We start from the raw sequence: 22,501 nt of genomic DNA, 5'->3' as shown, positions 1-22,501 counted from the left end.
GGCGATGTAAAGGTAATTTGGCTTGAGAGCTACGATCTCCTTACAGAATGTCGACAGTGAGCTCGCTGCACTAGCCTTTTGTTTCTTTTTGATAGTGGCTTTACGTCGCACCGACACAGATAGATCTCATGGCGACAATGGGATAGGAAATGCCTAGGAGTTGGAAGGAAGCGGCCGTGGCCTTAATTAAGGTACAGTCCCAGCATCTGCCTGGTGTGAAAATGGGAAACCACGGAAAACCATCTTCAGGGCTGCCGACAGTGGGATTGTCTCCCGGATGCAAGCTCACAGCCGCGCGCTCCTAACCGCACGGCCAACTCACCCGGTGCATTAGCCTTGCTACTCCCGGACTTCATAAAATCTATTGCACTACCACCCTGGGGGAACAAACAGAAAAAAGAATCCCATGGCTCCAGAGCCATGATAGACCTTGGCCTACTAAGTGACTGCTGCTCAATTTGTGAAAGTGACACGTGGTCTGCGTGACGAATCCCCTTGGCCATTATTCGTGGTTTTCTAGATCGGGGCCGCTATCTCACCATCAGATTGCTCTTTATTATTCTCACGCAGAATAAGTGGACCTCGAATTAGCCCTCAGATCCATGTGAAAGTACTTCACTTGGACAGGAATCGAGCCTGGGACCTATGGGTGAGGGGCAGTCTCACTGCACCTACACTGTGGGGCTAGCTCCTGCGAGAACACATATAGTAAATTCTTGAAATTATCCACCAGATTCAGTTTCGTATTGCCTATCAGACATACAATCCTCTTAGATTTTTTTCCAACTGATAGACTTGCTGCAGTGACTGCATGTACCCAAGCGGTACAAACTAGCTGAACTGAACTATGTGGAGTACTGCGAGCAGACACACAACAGAAATTTTAGAATGAGTCAAGTATAACAAATGTTCGAGTAGCTGGATTATTTTGTCGCTTTCACTGTTGATAAGTCCGCAATAAATACAGAGATTCTTGCAAATCCGATCCTACAACCAGCTCTCATGCTCCTATTGCCAGAACAACGATACTTAAGGATGTTTTCCATAAGTGTTAGATTCCTGGAAAGTCTGGGTCTAAGAAAATCTTCTTACAGAACCACAGTGCTGGCTGTTCATTCTCATAACATTTAAATCTCCAAGTGCATAATAAATTACAAACTATCAAATTAATAGGACATACAATATTGTAACTTTATACGTGTAAATTAATTGAAATGAACGAGGGAAATTGAAAGCTTTAGTATTTTTCCTTATGAGACTTTGGAATGTCCCATTTTTATTTAAATCCATAGTAACGATCTCTCTCAGCTGAAATTCATGTTTTACCGAGCTCGATAGCTGCAGTCGCTTAAGTGCGGCCAGTATCCAGTATTCGGGAGATAGTAGGTTCGAACCCCACTGTCGGCAGCCCTGAAAATGGTTTTCCGTGGTTTCCCATTTTCACACCAGGCAAATGCTGGGGCTGTACCTTAATTAAGGCCACGGCCGCTTCCTTCCCACTCCTAGCCCTTCCCTGTCCCATCGTCGCCATAAGACCTATCTGTGTCGGTGCGACGTAAAGCAACTAGCAAAAAAAAGAAATTCATGTTTCTCGATCTACTACAGTCAGTTTCTGCCGATCACCCGTCCTGCATATGCAATACACTGCCGAGTTTCTTAGGAAGATGTCTGAATACGAATATAAGAAGCAAATTTACTGTTATATATAACGTTCTGTATTTTGGTATTTGCTCGGCAATAGCTGTAGTAAGTTGTTCTGGCTTCCCTTCCTGAATTCACCTAAAGTAACTTTGACAACAACTGCAGAATTTTCTCCTGCGCTAATTGGATCTATACTATTGCCGGGATGCCATTGTGGTTATACTTCGTACATCAAATAATAAACGATATTTTAATTTAGTATTACACTGTTATGAGTAATGTGTCCTGTGCAGATGTGCAGTCGTTTCACCAATTTTAGTTTAAATATTCACAAAAGTTATTTTCATGTCCCACATATATATGCAATAATTTTTCGTTAGGAACTTGCTTTGTGAACTCGAGCATGATGTAGGAGTAATTATACGTTAGAGACTCATATGAGTATATTATCTGACAATATGAGGAACATTTTCTTCAGCATTCCAACGTTCGTTAATGGGGAGAGTATTCGAAGCGACGTTAAACATCTGGAATTATTACAATTTATCACGAGCACAGTGAAGGAAGGAACATTGTTTCACTTCTAACTGCCGAAAGATGTTATGAATTGTGATCACTTGAACATAATCTTCTTAAGCAAGGCAGTTCTTTAATACATAATGTTGCTCCGCAGACGTGAAGAGCACTAGAATTTAATAATCATACTGTACAACCCAAGAAACATAATTTACATACTTCGAAGTAGCCATGAAGTATTATGGTGACATTTCCATCAAAATATTCTCCTGTTTTTGTAAATTTCCTTCACTGTCCGTTAATGAAACTTTGTTCACAGAAAATTGTTTACGGTGTATTTCATGTATTTCAGGATATTTTATCACGCCCATTTTTGAAGAATCCAGGATCGAATGCGAGCGGTACCTAACCGAGGGAGCAAGGGTGAGCTCGGTTCATCCAGAAGCAATTTGGGTGTTATTCTATGTTACGAAGTCAATAAATTTAGAAACGACATTTCTACTTCAGAAAAAGTACATGGCCCTGGCTATATTCAGCCTACACCAAATTTGACTACAAGAATAATTTCAGGCTGCAAAACTGAACGAGTATAGTGATAACAACTCTGACACACGTAGCGCAGATGTTATGAATGCAATAGTGGAAGATTACAAGCCTACATTTCAGTTCTCCAGAGATCTTTATAATCATGGCTTTGATTTCCTTTCATTTCGTTTTTTCTATTAGCAATCGTCGAATATAAGGCTACTTTAAGGGAACATCATATTAGGGTAAATGAAAATAAACCGAGAATACCAGCCGTATACATTACAACGATGGTGAATAAGGACAAGGATCGTCCTAGACATTTAAATCTACTCTCGGTAAATAGTGTAGTTCGTGTAATTATTTCTATAAATCTTTATTTTACTCGTGTTTCCTTCTCAATTGCCAACAGCCGTAGCCGTGTTGAAACACCGGATCCCGTGAGATCTCCGAAGTTAAGCAACATTGGGCGTGGTCAGGAGTTGGATGGGTTGCCACGCGCTGTTGGTGGGGGGTAAGGGAATGGAGGAGCGGAAAGGAACTGGCCACCCTACCGCACGTAAACTCCGGCTGAGGAACACCTCTGCGGAGGTTCGGACCTGCCTTCGGGCAGAATAACCCTTACCTTACCTTCTTAATTTGACTCATAGTAGTTGGTAGTAACTTCTTTGCTGTCATAATTGTATTGTGGAATAATTTATACTATTTGTGTGGTAAATGATCACTGTACGATACAGTAGGTAATGAGGAGTTGTCCATAGTGACTTTGGATTATGTGACAAGTTAACACGGGTTGCTTCAATATTACTTTGAAATAAAGCACATACTCTCATGGACTAGTTCGCAGTGATATTGAATTGTATGATATCCATAATAAAATTGCTTACAATGAGTTCCATATATGCGGCATGTTTTCATTGTATAAGTATTATCGGCACACTTTATCTGGATGCACTTGTGTACGGGTTTGAGGAGTAAGGAGGGAGATGTCACGGTTCCGGTAGTGCTGCCAATTTAATGAAAATGAAATCTGAATTGAAGCGAGAATATGATCGATCGATATGGAGTTTCTTAACCGTTATTATCTTAAGCCAACAACTGTATCACATACACATTATATAACATTATATAACATTTCTCGATGCGATTCTTGTTCCTGGCATGAATTCTATAGTTTGGCTCTGCTGTATAAACAACAACAGCACTAGTATGTAAAGTGTACGCCAGATGTCGCACAACGATGCTTAAGCGATTCATACTTTGTGTTTCAACGGTTGCCAGTACGAATCTCGAAGATTGCCGAGGTCGACCGATTCAGCACTAGGGTGTAAATGCATCCAGAGTGTGCCGAAAATATTGCAGAGTGGTCCATAGTGACTGTAGATAATGTGAAATGTTATCATTGTGTGATGGTCTGGCTCCATGGCTAAATGTTAGTACGCTGGCCTTTGGTCCAAAGGGTCCCGGGTTCAATTTCCGGCCGGGTCGGGAATTTTTACCGCCATCGTTTAATTGCGATGTTTCGGGGATTGGGTGTGTGTGTGCCTCCTTCAGCATTAGAATTGATCATATACAGAGTCCAATTCTCAGAGGCGCTGGCCACCTATCAGTCGTCAACTTGAATGACAAACTTTGTACTGTATCCTGTCTTAAATTTCGGCCTAGCTCAGGGATAGAAGCGCGTGGTGCGTCCGGATGTGGGCAATAAACATATCTAATTAATAAAATACACCGAAGTAAATGGGCAGGTAATATGTACATATGAATCTAGTGAATGAGAACTCAGATAATAGGGTAAAATGGATTTATTAAACTAACAACATGTGATGAAACCATACTAAAACAGATAAAATGGTTGTTAAAATCGAAGAAAAGTTACACGTGCATTACAAAATCAACATTATAAAACGAAAAGTTGCAAACAAAGCGCGTATCAAACCCGAGATATTAAACTCACATCTTTTGTGACACGAAATATCTGAATTACATTTTATTAAGTCGTGTTGCTTGCCGCGTCCCCAGTTCTTTGGCCGAAGGCTTGATTTCTAACCGGTCACGAGGTGGGATAGTAATATCTGATACACTAGTAATTGGGCTAAATCACATATGTACATTCCAATCACTCGTACACAAACATATAAAACACTTATTCAGGGCTGCGTCTGAATTTCCACTCAAAAATAATCACTGATTATACTCATAAGGGTCCGAACCCTTGATCATGGATAATGACAGAACTTTTCTTCCCGTAAATAGCCATCGGGCTAGGTCTACCCGTTAACAAACAAAGGACATCACAATACAAAAGTACATTGGACACAATAATATAATGTATATCACAGGATGAATAAATCACATCTGTGAATAAAACACACAGAAATATATACACTGAAGTTGATAGGGCTGTCGGGTCGAGAACCCAACATATCCGGCAGCGGATACGGCATATCTCACACTTAGATACAGAAGTGTAGCAGCATTTGACCTGCCAGGGAAATCAGCTGAATGAAAACGAACACAACAAAATAACCGGGCTCCGTGGTCGGGTAATTCACAGGGTAACGGGATCATATGTGACAACTTTCACCTCCTTCTCTTCGCACTTAGTCGGCAGCTGATTCAAAGGAGGCTTTTATCTGGCGAGGAAACAATAGCACGTCGGCCCTCGCCCACATTCTCAAGGCTTCTAATTATCACGCACTTCTGACAAGCAAAATACAGTTCAGAGCCTGACGTAAATCTCGCACAAAATCGGCTGGCTTAATTAACTCATATATATCGTAGCTCCAAATATAACAAAATGGCTTTCATTGCCTAACTCTTGTCATCTCAGCCCCGTAAATATCTATCGGCAAATCTCTACCCACATATATAAACAATCCTCGGTTCGACAGCCGATACATTCGTGAATTTTCCTGCCACCACATTTAAAGACCCTATTCTATCTTCGACGTTGAACCAGACCTTAGGTTTTTATGAAGAGACTGACCATACAACTCTATCTAAAATGAACACACAATGGAATTAAATGCAAATAACTATAACACACACCAACATCTAATCTGTTTTCTTCCTTATTCCCATCTAAATTATATACAACACAAGGCTCGGGACGTGGCATGCAGACCGTCTTGAACGTATTTAACTTTATTGAAATAAGCAACGTGAATGCCATTTGGCTTACACTTAAAGATTGGTTTACTTGTTTAAACCGGCCCTAAACTAGTGCATACAGATATCACATCACATGCTTAGAGAACAAAAGACTTAACTTGACAGCAACCTCTCCATCAGCGGCGACTCACATACCCGCTATGACATGTGTACTTAGCTCATGACGACGGCACACGTCACAGGTATGAAGGTCCTATTGTCGACTCCTGGATACTTCATGGTTTCTGTCTCCTTGATGTCAGCCGTCACCATCTACTTCACCGTTTAGCGTCCTGAAATTCCACGATTACAACCTTAGCACTGGCTACTATTTGACTATAGCCTCCGACGGATATGAGTCCGATCTCTGCAGCACTAAATTAAGGGAACTGGCTCGGTTGCAATCAGTACTTGTCAGCGGTTATATTTTAAACTGCTCTCACACGTTAATAATACCGTTCGCGTACGCGTTAAATAATACTTGTAAATTTAAATCGTAACTAGCTCTTGTTAGCTAACTCACGGCGATTGTACTTCAGTTTAAAGAAAACTTCACAAAAATGTCTTTTTGCCTCGAGAATTAGGACATGTTACATTCGGTGTTTCAAAACAGAAGGAGAGCCCTTCCCTTGTCAGCGCAGATTTTATAGCCTCTCGAGGACGCCAGTTCCTAGGGAAACCAACACACAATCATTCATTCTTTGTAGGAGCTCGCCGGATGTCAACGGCCGCTCCCGTCAATACGCACATCTCTCAGTTCAGCATAAGTAAATAGGATTATCTGTTCCTCTTACTCTATAATTCTAATTTTAATTATGTTCCGTATCAAATCTGTTTAATTTAGCATAGTGGCGGATTAATTGATTGGAATTCAGGTGATTCTAGCCCTGGAAAAGAGAAATTTGTCAAGTTGTGACAATTGTTCGTTGCATCCCCTCGTTTAAATCTTACCCCCTTCAGATTTGCTGTTCACTGGGGTGCACCGGTATTGGGATGCACATGACTGAAATCATGGCTAGCGGCTCAAGTTCAATTAGATGAATTCGTTCTTACCGGATCACTACGGGGTTCTCACAACCTACGGCACGGCCATCCAGGGTTCCTTCCTTCGCTCACCGCGACTATAGTGATCAGTTAAATAATATTATGCCACAGTGTTATAATAAATAAATGGAAGCATATTACGACATGATTCAGTATCATACTGACGTACAGAATAGTCGTCATCGACGTAGCCCTCCGCTGTACATGATCAAGGTGACCATTCAACCTTGCACATCTAGATATCCGTGCGGTATTACGACGGAGAAAATAAATTTGATGACACAGTATTACTTCAAGGACACCTTCTTCAAATGTGACTGCTTGCACTGCGCTTGCTTGTAAGCATCGTTTTTCTGAATTCTCCCATCAGACTTCTACATGATATACAGCAAAAGGATTCTTCATTCCAAATCACAAGCTCCAATTGTTCATTGCCCGTGGTGTCGTTCATTCACCACATTAGGCGGAGCGTAGCGTTCGCTGGAAAACGCTCGATGTATTATCAGCTGCTTGACCATGTAACCTCATTCCTATTAACTCTCATGGCTGGACAACTGACAACAGTACGAAGCATACTTGTGTCTTTCTAACTCGATGCCCGGCAACATTGGTAAACCATCTTCTTCAACGCTTCAACGCTCCATGTCCCCGTGGCTCACACGATCGCGGATCAGTTGTGATTTTATCTTCACGTTTCCGCTTCAAAATCTCGCCGCCAAGCTCAATCGGGTTGTACATCAAGTAATATCAGAGTGCTAAGGATGTGTTCTTTATAACATATGATGAACTTTGGTGATGGCGTTAATATCTGGGTGTTCGCGTTCTATGTCTTTGGAAAGCCGGTCTGAGCAGCTCGGACGGTAGAGTGCTGGCCTTCTGAGCCCAGTTTGGCAGGTTCAATACTTGCTCAGTACGGTGGTATTTGAAGGTGCTCAAATTCGTCAGCCCGTGTCGGCAATAGATCTCATGCGGGACAAAATTCCGCCATCTCGGCGTCTTCGAAATCCGTAAAAGTAGTTAGTGAGACGTAAAATATTATTATTATTAAAAGATGATAAATGTACATTTCTTGGTCTCTTTGAGTACTGTTTTGAACCTGTTTAATATGAACGATCTGTTTGGAGGATCGTATCTTAATATTTATTACCTGATTTTGATAAAAGTAATTAAATGAAATGAATAGTGGATAGCGCTCTTTTCTGCGTTGCTCATAGGTTGCCTCTCTCCCTCTATTACTCGTTTTGTTCCGAAATTTTCTTTGCTAACACATCCTGCTGGGTATCACACACATATAATATAATTATTATTATTTATTACGATTTACTTTATGTCGCACCGATGGGATAGTAAAAGGATGGAAGTGAGGAGGAAACGGTCGTGGCCTTAATTAAGTTGCAGCCCCGGAATTTGCCGTGTGTGAAAATGGGAAACCACGGAAAACCATATTCAGGGCTACCGAGAGTGGGGTTAGAACCCGTTATCTCCCGAATGCATGCTCACATTTGAGCGCCTCAAACCACGCGGCCATCACGCTCGGTTTATGCTAGTGAGGGTACACTGTGATGCACATGTTTTAGTGATATAACGTGTTCTTTGGAATCTGATACGTTCAATGACCTTAGTGTTCCGAATCCTCTTCCTACATAATAACGATAAACTTAAGTTATCAAAAATTAAACAGCTGGTTGTGCACGATATGAAGCACAATACTATATCACATTAATCAAAATTTCATGACCCCCACATCCACCGATTACTGATTTCCCATGCATCTGAACAACATTCCCAAACAGTAAGAAATTCAGATATAGTCAGGATGTAGGACCTGTGATCTGGAGTGACTGTAAGAGGTGAAGGATTCAGCATTGTTAGGATTAAAGTTTGATGAGAATGACAAGATTTAGAATCCTTCTCATTATTAACCCTGTAATGGCAACGCGGGGTGCTGCTAGACCCCCACGGTCAGTTCTCGAACTACTGCGTTTATGTTTAGTTGGCTGAACTGCTAATGCTTTGTCTACCTTCATTCACATGTTCGCTTTACACGATACTGCATGTGCTTCGAGTGTTCTCCGTCTTGGAAGATGTAAGCAGCTAGTTAAAGTGAGTGGGGTGCTCGTGGATCCCTACGTTACCGTTTGTGGAACATTTTTGTGTACATAATTTTACATAGCTGTGCATTGTTTTGCATTTGTTTGTGGGTAAGTAATATTCCCACTACTAAATAATGCACAGAAAAGAACACCTAATTCCTCACTATTTGTGTTCCGGCAAAATATGACACTTATGTCTTACGCCCCAATGAAAAATAAGGCTGTGCTAATGTTGTCAACAATGCACTTGGAAGATGATAGCATAGTTTTGTCTACAGCTGGCCACAAAAAACCGAATATAACTACCTTTTTCAACCTCACCAAGTGTGGTGTGGATGTCGTTGACGAGTTAAGCACCTCCTACACCACGTCCAAAAAATGTAAACGCTGGCCATTGGTGATCTTCTTCAGAGTTCTGGATATTGCGGGAATAAATAGCAATGTAATTTACAACTGTAATATGCCAGTTAAGAAGATGAAGAGCAGTAAATTTCTGGTAGAAATTGGTATCAAACTTGTTGAAGATCAACTCAGAAAAAGGGCACTGAAACCCGAAATACCTAGGAATATCCGCAAGAAAGCAGCCAAGCGAGTGAAGATTGAAGTGATGGTTCACAAGTAGAGCCAGGTCCCAGTGGCAATTCAAGATGCACTATTTGTCCCAGGAGTAGGGGCGTAAAGACTAGGTCATTCTGCAGTAAGTGTTGACGATATACGTGTATAAAGCACATGAAAAATGTTTGTGAAACTTGCATTGATGTTGGTGAACACACGACTAGTGAATCTGAATGAGACTTACAATGATAGGAATTGCAATAGAAATTAATACGAATTAATTAATACGAATTAACGTTGCATCAGTGATTTGCTTCTGTTTGTTGATGTGCCAATAATATATCTTACACTATACTGTAGTTTTATTCTCTTTTAAAACCTATCTTACTGTTTAATTATAAAAATATAACTTTGCGTTATTTGCAGCAACACAGATGACAGGAAACTGCTGGGGATCCGAGGACACCCCCGTTACTATTAACGTTACAAAAATCCACGTTTCCACTCCCGGGTTAATCCCAGTCCTTCAATTAGGTGGAAAGTTAATGAGAACGCTTTCTGACACTGTACCTCCTCTCATACATTCAAACGTCATTATTTTGACACTTTGGAAATAGAAAATGGAATATTGTATCAATCTGAAACAGAGAAGGTATCTGATATAATATGCAAGTAACTGTTCTGAATTTGTGCAATATTCTATTCCATACTGTTAAATTGAAAAATTACTTTTAAAGTTCGGAAGTTTGAATTTTTCAAATAATTTAAAGTACTGTCTAAGGAATATGAAGTGTTGAAATATTCCCTTATAAATAGTTGACGTATAATAATTGACGTTTATGATTTAATGAGAATCGGTTAAATAAATTCTAAGTTGAATAAATTAGTAATGCCACACATCTGGAAACCTGGCTTTGTTTAGAACGCGGCCCCTATGAATAATACTTGAATGACTATAGTGATTTCGTAAGGAAGTTTGTATGATTGAAGATTTGATTGTATAATTCATCTTTTGTTCGGTTGAGTTGAATAACTGCCAACTTTTCTCTGTCCGCAATTAAAAGGACACAACTCTCCTGGATTACATTTTAGTGGTTTCTTTGTAAAGGATTATCAGGTCGTCCATGAATTAGTAACCAACTAGAAAAAAAATACGAAATAACCTCAATACCGTAAAATGCAGTGTAGTATAAGAAGAAAATACTTAATTCCGCACTCTAAAATTTCCTTCACCTCTTCCAGTCACTCCAGATTACAGTTCCTACATCCTGGCTATATCTGAATTTCTTATGGTTTGGGAATGTTTTTAAGATAAAGGGAAAAATCAGTAATCGGTGGATGTGGAGGTCATGAAATATTGATTAATATTGTATAGTATTGTGCTTGAGATCGTGCAAACCAGCTGTTTAATTTTTGATAACTGAAGTTTCTCGTTATTATGTAAAAAGGTTTGATTGGTACCTCAATGTAGGTGTTGAGCTCTAGTCTATTCTACGAAGGTGTGTGCGTGTGATAATACTTAAATTAGCAATTCTCAGACCTGCTGGGTATGAGACAAACAAGTCTATGGATTATGGATACATTTAATTCAGGATTCTGTCTCGATTCTTCACTGTAGTTGAGGCACTATCCACATCACTTCTGTTTGTCGTAAACTACACTCTCACTATCACAGACTTTCATGATGAAATGGGGTGAGCCACGAGGTAGCAGAAAATCTAAGTGTAATGTAATTTTTTTAATTCTTGGTCAATTTGGTGATGATTTTCAGAAATCATGGACATCGTCATAATATGTTGATTTTCGAGTTTTTAGATAGGTATGTAAGGTTTATCCTCTGCAGCTGCCTTCAGTATTTCGATGTTCAGTTTAGAAAGGTCTCTTTTGGCTGTTATTATGTTATAAGTTCTCTTGTTTCTGAAATAACCTGTGAACTTTTCTACCGGTATTTCCCCCACATTGTTACCATGGTAAGTTACTTCATGATGCACTTTACATTGCTGGGACACCTTATCCAGCACTTCAGGACATTCATTTGACTACCAATAACTGCATCTATATGTTAATATTAATGTTAATCGTTGAATAATGTAAACTATTGACATTCGGTGCTATTTATCGGATGGATTTTTGGTTCTACATTTCTAAATCATTTTTCTAACTGATTCTTGATTTCAGTGCACAATGAACATTCCAGTTGATATATAAATTTATTTCATTTTGTATTATTTTACACAAAATCGAAATTAATTATTTATTGTATATTCTCTTTTCAGCCTGCAATAGAACATATTTTGGTGATGTGGGCAGAACATATGATTTGGAGATTCGAAGACCTCGTGAAGACAGACTTCCATTTTTATGCCACCTCAACTTCACAGCTGGTGGAAAAGATCTGGGTGATCTTGTGCAGGTGAGGGTAGAGTTCTTCTTGTTGCCAATCATCTTATATCTCGCTATTTTCGCCTTAATAAACATGCTTAGTGTTGTAAGTGAGATAAACTGCCTTACGTTCCGTTCTGAATTTTTACAAAATTCAATTCCATATTCTCAGACTGACACATTAAATTTGTTTAAGAGAGGAAATTTCCTGACACAGGGCTTGTTGGCCATGCGGTTAGGGGCGCGCAGCTGTGAGCTTGCATCTGGGAGGTAGTGGGTTCGAAACCCACTGTCGGTAGCACTGAAAATTGTTTTCCTATCCCATCGTCGAGATGAGAATATCCCTGACAGAAAACTGGGCCTACCCATGTACAGAAGAATTATTATCAAACTTGTCGCGTGCTATAAGCTATCTTAACATAATTCGTAACTTATTATTTAATATAAATGTATTCATTACGCACTTTTCCAATGCATTTATATTGTTGTACGAGTATTATGTTAGGAGTCTAGAGAAACCTGTAGTGAATAATATAATTTAAACTCGATAAAAAAGCGCAAAGGGCATCCTGTTATTTGGAATGTACAAGGTGTTATCCCATCGTCGCCATAAGACCTAGAAGTTTCGGGTCGACCCCAGCGGATCACCAGCGTGGAGGATAGCTTCGTTGTGCGACATGCTGTAAGCATTTCAAAGGCGTCGCTGCGCAACATACAGAGATCACGGCAGATGGGGTATAACTGTGTCCGCCAGTACCATATTTTTACAAAATTTTGCTCTTTCCTATCTGTCGTGTTTGTGTTCGAGTAAGTAATTTTTTCGAATCACTTTTATCAGGATGTCCACTTTATACGTCATAATTATTTGTTGTGCCTCTTATACTGCGTTGATAGTTAAACAAGTAAGGTAATAAGACCTCTAAAATGTGTATTGCTCTCTAATACATATCAGTTTACCCTTAGACCACAACTAGAAATGCAACACTTCACCTCGCGGCTATTAGAGAGCAACTCAATTCAGTCGTAAAGTTCCAACATTAGCTGTTATATGACAGGGTTTATGAAAATGCTACAGACAGTTGAGGTGCCTCATGTCATTAGATCTATGCTTTTAAAAGATATACTAACTGCGAAAGAAAAACAGTGAATTGCTCTGAATATTTATAACTATTAGGTCCTTCAGTCCGTCCAAACTGCTCTATGAACAAATCAATACAGTAACTAACTAAAAAAGAAACAACTTAATTAAAAATAAAATGACATTTTTTTCCTGAAAGAACGTCATCATATTCTGTCAAATCGCACTCGAAAATACTTAGAAATATTTATGTTTAAATACTTAAACACTTGAAATTTGGAGTTTATCTTAATGAAGTCCTCGCTGCTCTCCAGTCTAGTATCGATTGCAAGGTGGTGTAATACTCTGCCGTTGGCGTGAATCCATCTTGCTAGTTGGTCAGTTAACATTCTATTACGTCATGTTCCGTTTAGGCCAGTAACACGCTGAATTGTACAATACTTATAGGTTTAATTACTATTATTCTTACTACTCCCATTATTATCGTTATTATTACTATTAATATTACCTATTATAATTTTTGCAAATTATGTAAGGGTTCATTAATGTGCATTTAATGGATTACCGGTAATTTCCCTTTGTCATATTCCGTTTGCTCTACGCTCTCTTCTTGGACTTTATTTGTAGTATTTTATTTTTATTTTTATTTTCATTATCGAAAATGTAATTTATTACTAAATGTTTTGAAATTAAATTTCGATATCTTCTTGATGCCTACCGGTAGGCATTTGCTCTTATAATCAATGTGTAAATTTTTAGATCTGTGATGATATCTTTGACCCGGTGTGATTTGTCGTGTACGTGCTTTACGAAGGGAGAATGCCGACTGTATCTAACACCATACGTGTGTATTATCCGCACACTTTATGTTGGTGCATTTACACCCTAGTGCTGAATCGGTCGACCTCGGCGATCTTCGAGATTCGTACTGGCAACCTTTGAAACACAAACTATGAATCGCTTAAGCATCGTTGTGCGACATCTGGCGTACACTTTACGTACTAGTACTGTTGTTGTTTACACAACAAAGCCAAAGTATAGAATTCATGCTAGGAACAAGATTCGCATCGAGAAATGTTTTATAATGTTATATAATGTGTATGTGACATAGTTGTTGCCTTAAGATGATAACGGTTTAGAAACTTCGTACCGATCGATCATATTCTCGATTCAATTCGGATTTCATTTTCCTTTGGTTGGTAGCACTATCGATACCGGGACACCTCCCTCCTTACTCCTCACCCCCGTACACAAATGCACCAACATAAAGTGTGCGGACTATACTTTGTATCTGGAGCGGAAATTAAGTTTTCTTTATCCTATATATGCAGCACTGCAGTACGTTTGTTGAGTTCCTTCAAATTATGCTACTATTTATGTTGTTATATTATTGTCCTATTTTAATTGTTTTGAAAATTAGAAAATTATTAATTTGATGAGCTTTTAATTGGCTGGCTATTTTTCCTGTACTTTTCTGTTATGTCACATTCGGTTACGAGAAGCCTTGCGTGGAACTATGATCGTAGTTTCATGATTATTAATATTATTATTCTTTGTATTATTATTGTTATTATCATTACTCGGTATTTGAGAGTAAATTTAAGTAAAATATTTCATGGAACAAGTTATGCATTGAATTGAAGAGCATCTTGTCAGACATAATTTTTATTGATAAATGATATCGTAGCAGCCTCCGTGGCTCAAGTGGCAGCGCGCTGGTCTCTCACTGCTGGGCTCCGTGGTTCAAATCCCGGTCACTCTATTTGAGATTTGTGCTGGACAAACCGGAGGCGGGTTTTTCTGCGGGTACTCTGGATTTCCCCGTTATATTTCATTCCCGCAACATTCTCCCATATAATCTAATTTCATCTGTCATTCATTAATCACTGCCCCAGGGGAGTACGACAGGCTTCGGCAGCAGGCAAAATTCCTTTCCTTGCCGCTAGATGGGGGCTTCAGTCATTCCATTCCTCACCCGATCGAATGACTGGAAAAAGGCTGTGGAATTTCATTCAAATGATTTCCTAACTGTTGAAATTATTTTTGAAAGTTAGGCGTAAAATTAAAAGTATGAAGGGAAAGTTTTACGAATATGCGTTAGGTGAAAGGAATTCTCAATTACACCCATTTGCAAAACCCTTGCACACAATAAAAGATTCGCGCGAGAACAATGAAGTCTGCCACGCAGTATCGCCATAGGCTGACGCGTGTCCCAATAATGTTTAGTACTGAATGCTTGCCCGGAAGTGACACTATACCGGGTGGTACACCAACCCCTTGCGATCCAGTTTTAGGCATCCTTTCACGTTTACCACAATTCTGAAAAACATCGGTCCCTCTCCTTAAACCGGGGTTGTATAACGGGATGTGTGTTTACGGGCTAGAAGACAGCAGGAGTTGTGAGCGCCACTTTTACTTCATTACGGGTACTTCGAATGAACCCGTAAAACGAGTACAAATACGCAGAACACGTGCTTTAAAATAGGAGGTGGACGCACCGACCGGGAGCACGGTACTGTATAGACTGGCAAGTGCGCGCCTTAGGTGAAGTGTCGCAGTGGCTCACATGGCAAGCGGGCGGATAGAGATGTGATAGCGGACAGTGCTCGAGGTAGGAGGATCGAATCCCACATACGTTTTTTCTAACAGCCAGTTGCCTGGGATTTGGTAAGGTTGCATACTTGATAGCTTCCAAGGACTGATTTGTTTATTTGACCCTGTAAGAGACTGTATGTATCGTTGCATTGGGTATGGTGCTGGGTTGGACGAGGATGAGGAGATGATTGTCTGTGGTCAGTTAGCTACGTCGTACATGTTCCAAGCTTCGTAGACTACAGGTAGGGCAAAGTATGACCCACTGGAACGATATCAACATGCGATGGCAGGTATGTAGCAGTGCGTACTCCCCTCCTTCGAAACAATTCACAACACAAATTTTATTCACTGCCTCGAGATGTATTCCAGCGACAAGTATATGGATATGTCACTTATCTATGGAGAAGCCAGACAGAATGCATACCAGGCACAACGCCTGTACCAAGAACGCTATCCGGATAGACGACATCGGGCAGGCATGACTTTCTAGAGTGTGGAAAGACGCCTGCGGGATACTGAATGCCTGTTCGAGGTCATCCCATGACGTCTGCTAATAATGGAGAGGTCGTGTTTGACGCTATCCGGCGTAACCCACGTACTAGCACACGGGCCATTGCACAGGAGATGAACATCAGCCGAGCGTCTGTTATGCGGATATTGCGTACCCACCGGTTTCACCCGTACCATTTGCACGTACACCAGGAGCTCCATGGTCATGGTTTCGATGCCCGGGTGTCGTTCTGTTGATGGATCCTACAGCATGTGGAAACTGATTCTGTTTTTCTAGCGACTTTATATTTACGGACGAAGAACGATTCTACAAAAGTGGAACAGTTAATCGCCATAATATGCATTACTGGAATGTGGATAATCCCCATTGGGTGTGGCAGACAGCTTTTCAGGTACAGGGGGTCGTGCATGTATGGTGTGGAATCATGGGTGATAACCTCATCGATCCCCATTTCTTTGAGGGCCATCTGACCAGCGAAAGCTATCTGTGGTTTCTCCAAGATGAACTACCACCGTTTTATGAGCATGTGCCAGTCCTTGATCGCTGCAGGATGTGGTTTCTACATGACGGAGCTCCACCGCACGCGGCGGTTTTCGTCCGGAACCATCTCATTGCGACATATCCCGATAAATGGATATGAAAGGGAGGACCTGTCTCCCAACTCACCAGATCGCCCGATATTATGTGGGGCCATGTAGAACAACTGGTGTATGCACAGGAGCCGGTCAGTCCTTGTCACCTTAGGCGGCTCATCACCGAGGCGTGCCGTTCCGTTTTGCTAGAGATGTTGCCACTGTCCAGACGGCTCTTCAACTTCGCGAGCAGCTCTGTATCGACCACGGAGGTCGTCAGTTCGGGCAGGTGCCCTGTTAAACGACGTTGATAACTGAAATCCTGTCACATGTTTCCTAGCTTCTATCAACCCAGCTCCATACCAACGGCTCTATTCAGGGCCAAATATACAAATCAGTCTGTGAATAATACCGGTATTAAGTATACAACAATGCCACATCCCAGGCAACTGTCTTAAAAAATACTTGCATGGGACTTGAACCTTCTAACCCTCCAGCACTCTCAACGTTCACACATCTTAACGCGCGCTAGCCTTGTGAGCTACTGCGACAGCTGCTCTACGGCGCCCACTTCCCAGCCTATACAGTACCGTGCTCCCGGTCTGTGCGTCCACCTCCTGTTTTAAATTATGTGTTCTTGCTTGTTGTTTAAAGTTGCCTAACATCGAAGGTCGTCGGCCCAAAGTACGTGTTCTGTGTATCTGTACTCGTTTTCCTGGTTCATTCGAGGTACCCATAATGAATTAATAGTGGCGCTCGCGATTCCTGCTGCCTTCTAGCCCGTAAACACAAAGCTCGTTATACTACCCCGGTTTATGATGATGATGATGATGATGATGATGCTTGTTGCTTTAAGGGGCCTAACATCTAGGTCATCGGCCCCTCTACCCCGGTTTAGGGAGAGGGACCGATGTCTTTCAGAATTGTAGTAAATGTGGAGGGCTGCATAAAACTGGATCGCAAGGGGCTGGTGGACCACCCTGGTATACAGGGGACGTTTATGTTGCTCCTTCATTCATAGGTGCAAGACACAGAATACGATCTTAGTAGCAGTATCAGCAGTGTGAGACACATAACGACGTTAAGTGAACACGCAACAGGCCCCGACGGCACTTTCGACTAGACTTTGACCAGGTAAATGAGTTTGAAAGAGGCCACATCGTCGAGCTATGGGAGAAAGGTTGTACGTTTAGGTGCATTTCTTGCCACTTGAACAGTTCTGTCTACAGTATGCATCGGTGCTTTTAGTGGGAACGGGGGGTACACACACGCATCTATAAGCGACAGGATGTAAGCACTTCAAGATCGTCTCTGCCCACCATCTAGAGACAAATCACTTCAGATATGGTGTGGCTAGCAGGCGGCTAGCAGAGCAGAATCTGTCGTCGTGGTGTCCCACACGACGTCTAACATTACGACATAATCATCACCGAGTATGTTTGAACTTCTGCCTGGATCCAGCGGCATGGCAGCTTCCGGATTGGCGACGAGGGGTGTTCATCGTAGAATTACGGTCCCTCTGGTTATAGAAGGTCACCGAATTGTCGAGTGATTCATCGCCCCAAAAAGAGGTGTCCAGGTGTTTAGTGCCTTTTCCTACGATCCGCTTCACAGCACGGGTATCTCTAGCTCACCCTCTAGATGTCAAAATGCTTCCTTGGCCATCAATTCCTCCAAGCCTCTCACCCATCAAGAACGTTTGGGACCAGACTGGACGGCAACTTCGGCCAGCGGTGACTGCGGCAGATTCCGAGGATCAGCCGCACAGGCTGTGGTAGGACCTTTCTCAGGAGGACATTCGAAGTCTGTATGCCTCCACACCCGACCGCATCACCACCTGTCTCCGTGCTGCGGGTAGTCTAACACCGTATTAAGTCCATCATGCAAGTAATGGATACCATGCAATGAATGCTTGAAACAGTACTATATTTAGATATTTCCTTTATAGTTCCATGTCCTGTGCCTGCACAGACTTACGTGCCCCTGCGACTGCTCCTTCAAGGTGCGCAATTTCTATTCTTTTTCTACAAACGTATGCATTGTGAATATATATTGTTTTTTCCTAATTTGTTTTATCCGAACTGAAGCATTGAACAGTTTATTAGTTCAGGAAATATAAGTACGTTTATGCCCTCAAAAAAGGAATAATATACTTCAGTAGGGGGGTTGGGGGGATTTAATGAATCTCTTTCCTGTCGTCAGCCATTTGAAAATATATTCGCATTTCCTTAAATAATTCTGAACGCCATAAAAATGTAATAGTAATATCTATTGATTTTTAAATGAACAGCACAATCTCTGTATATATATTACAAGTTGTGTTACGTCGCACCGACACAGATAGGTCTTATGGCGACGATGGGACAGGAAAAGGCTTAAGCGGATAAGCCAAGTAAGCATGTAATATGCTGAGCAATCTTGTATTCCAAAACAGTAACTTCTTAATGTACAGGCTCACTATGACAATTTTTTACAATCTGCTTCACGTCGGACAGATCTTACGACGACGATGGGAAACGAAAAGGCTAGGAGTGGGAAGGAAGCGGCCGTTGCCTTATGGGAAACTACGGAAAACCATCTTCAAGGCTGCCGACAGTGGGATTCAAACCCACTATCTCCCGGATGCCAGCTCACAGCTGTGCGCCCCTAACCGCACGGCCAACTCGCCCGGTATCAATATTACTGCCAAGACATCTTTTTTGTGTTATAATAGATGAAGTTATCATGACCGATTCCGGTCGCAAATTATATTCGGCTATATGAAACAATAAGAGTATTGATTATTGGAGTTCACAAAAATCGTACTCGAAGCTGATCTGCAAAATATAGGCTACTGATGCATGTGTCAACGAAAACTTATCGTGAAGGTAGTAAAATACATCCCGAATGGAATTATAGACCTCATTCAATAATATTGAAGAAGAGAGTCTTCAACGGTAACGTTTTACTGTCTTAAATAGTGCATGTTGCGATGTTATTATTGTACCAGAAGTACTAATGAACTACGCTAACGAAGTCTTTAAAGCTCCTCTTCGTAGAGCCGGATTTTGGGATTTGACCATGGAAGGTGGCCATATTTTGAACACAGATAACAAGTACTAGCTAGTGAAACGTTTAAGCGTACATTTACTTCATTATCGATCTCAAGTGGAAAATATTTAGTCGTGGTAGCTGTCAAATGGCCATCTTGGTATTTGGGGAGAGTGATAACCTGAGATCGAGTAGGAAAGTTAGCTGGATAAAGAATACGGCGATATATTCGAAACTTCACCAACCTGTACATAATGTGCATAAAACAACAACACGGTCCAACCCGGAATATAAACTTTCAAGTAACTAAGCTAAATTACGTGACTATATGGAGGTCATATGGCACACTACGGTTAGTTTTACGAAGTATTCTAACCAAGGCGAAGTAACTTAGCATTTTTTATATATAACGTTCTTCAACAGTAAACGGAACTAAAAAGAAAATAATTAGAGTAAGTTAGCGCTGGAACTCTATCATATTGGTTTCCGTCTGGTTGTACAAAACGTGAGAGTTTCTATCCCCAATCTATTCCGCTAGAAACACTGGTGTATAAAGATGCTGTGATTTTTAGATCATGAGCGCTCGTGATTATAATCTTCATGTTGTGTAAGTTTATAATGGTTGCAGTATTTGGGAGATGATTGTTCTACTGTAATATGCTAGATTTCTGTCATCTGCTGATGATACTTTTGTATGAATGGTCATTGATTGATTTAATTATCGAATGTTCAATTACATTGTTTTAAAATAAGCACTAATATGAAATACATCATATTACTTACCTCATTAGAGAGTCAGGAACATAGCTACTAAATTTCCTTTCATTCATTTAATTTCTCTTACAAAACATTGCATGAAGTACAGACGCCGAAAGTATTTTCAATAACACAACATTGGTGTTAATTGACATAAAGCGTCTATTTGCGTTTCTTCGTCTTTTGGTAGTATATATTCTATGGGAATGTGGTTGTAGAGTATGCTTTGTGAATAAATAAATAAATAAATAAATAAATAAATAAATAAATAAATAAATAAATAAATAAATAAATAAATAAATAAATAAATAAATAAATACTAAGAAATAAATACATAAATAAATACTAAGAAATAAATACATAAACAAATAAATGAAAATCATCATTTAACTAGAGTGTAGGTGGAGAAACGCCAGAAAAAACATTCTTAGGACAACCCCTGGAAAGAATCTCCAGCTCTGTTTTCTCTCCACCTCGGTTCTTGAAGAAGAGTGTAGCCTGTTCAAGACCACAAGACTAGCATACAATACTAATAGGGGTAGTAAAGTGATTGAAATCCAGCCATTTTCATACAATTTCTGTGATTTATTAATGTCTACAGCAAACATGAATTAAAAACAGGCCTGTTTCTTTAACAGTTGCCTCTCGGCTTAATACAAAGTAGTCAGTGGTCTACTAGGTAAATGCCTAGCTGGTCCTGGTTTGGCACCCCGGTATGTATACACTATATGCACTCAGCTTCAGGAAATATAATTAAGTAGAGAAATGAGTTCCATTCTTGAATAATCAAGAAAAATTCGTATAATTTTATGTTTCAACATATGGCAAATGCCGGCTTGAATAACGTATATTGAGGGCCACGGCTCCTACGTTTTCAATCCCAGACCCACTTCATTCGTGCACATACATTTACTACTTCCAGTATGTCATCGATACAAGGTTTTGAAACATAACTTCAAGTTATATACTAAACTCGTTACCGAGCTCGATAGCTGCAGTCGCTTAAGTGCGGCCAGTATCCAGTAATCGGGAGATAGTGGGTTCGAGCCCCACTGTCGGCAGCCCTGAAGATGGTTTTCCGTGGTTTCCCATTTTCACTCCAGGCAAATGCTGGGGCTGTACCTTAATTAAGGCCACGGCCGCTCCCTTCCAATTCCTAGGCGTTTCCTATTCCATCGTCGCCGTAAGACCTATCTGTGTCGGTGCGACGTAAAACAAATAGCAAAAAAAACTAAACTCGTTACGTGAAGTAACAACGGTAGGAACATCAATACTAACAATTGAAATAGGGAACTAGGGTATTCCAAGATTTACATGAAAATAATTATGCTGTATCACATTTGAGACAATCGATGTAAAATACCATTGCGTGGGAAGGAACCGCTCAACGTTGACAGACATATCATCTCATGGTAAACGGTAATGTGTGCACTGTTTTGGAAGAAACGGCGCCTCTTGAAATTAAACTACGTAGTTAAATACATACATTACAATTGATCCACCGCAAAGTAGTGTAAGAAAACTTATTTCAGTACTAATGATGTCATGCGACGAAGTAGCGACTGTAAAAGAGAGCGTAATATACTGCCTTCTCACAGGAATTTTATTTTCAGTGTCATAAAAGCAAACATATAACATGTCGATTGCCGAGACATGAGTCTTTATAATTCACCATTGAACTTATGATCATGGTAATAAAGAATCCAATATGTCACAGGTGTTCTCTAGCGTGAAACACGGCTGCAAATAGCGTGCTGTAACTAGAGCAGTACGCTACAAAGGTTCAGACCACACCTGTAATTTGTGTGTTAACTGGAGCCCATTCCTCTCTGACAAGCGTCAACTGCGCACACCCATATAATGGGAAAGAGGAGTGCAGAATGAAATAACGTTGCCCAAAAGGTTCCCGTAAATACATTTGCTGTTTTGTTCATACGCCGGTGAAATTTTAGCAAGCGGCAAAATGAAACTAAATATTAAACGGGCAGGTATATAGTGCAATAGTTCATTCTAAAACAGAAGTATCATAATTCATAAGACTATAGTATTT

At 40.5% G+C, this 22,501-nt stretch overlaps 1 protein-coding gene across 1 annotated transcript in view; it reads left to right on the top strand.

Annotated features, from left to right (window-relative positions):
- Window positions 1-22,501, top strand: part of LOC136863779 (uncharacterized) — a 742,720-nt gene that overhangs the window by 385,145 nt on the left and 335,074 nt on the right. Inside the window, exon 2 of the mRNA XM_067140131.2 lies at window positions 11,804-11,940. Within this exon, the coding sequence (XP_066996232.2) occupies window positions 11,804-11,940 (137 nt within the window). The remainder of the gene's footprint in view (window positions 1-11,803; window positions 11,941-22,501) is intronic.

Source organism: Anabrus simplex, chromosome 2 (genome assembly GCF_040414725.1).
Source record: "Anabrus simplex isolate iqAnaSimp1 chromosome 2, ASM4041472v1, whole genome shotgun sequence".
Taxonomy (NCBI): domain Eukaryota; kingdom Metazoa; phylum Arthropoda; class Insecta; order Orthoptera; family Tettigoniidae; genus Anabrus; species Anabrus simplex.
Note: the sequence above shows the minus strand (reverse complement) of the source record. Positions and strands in the feature narration are given on the sequence as shown.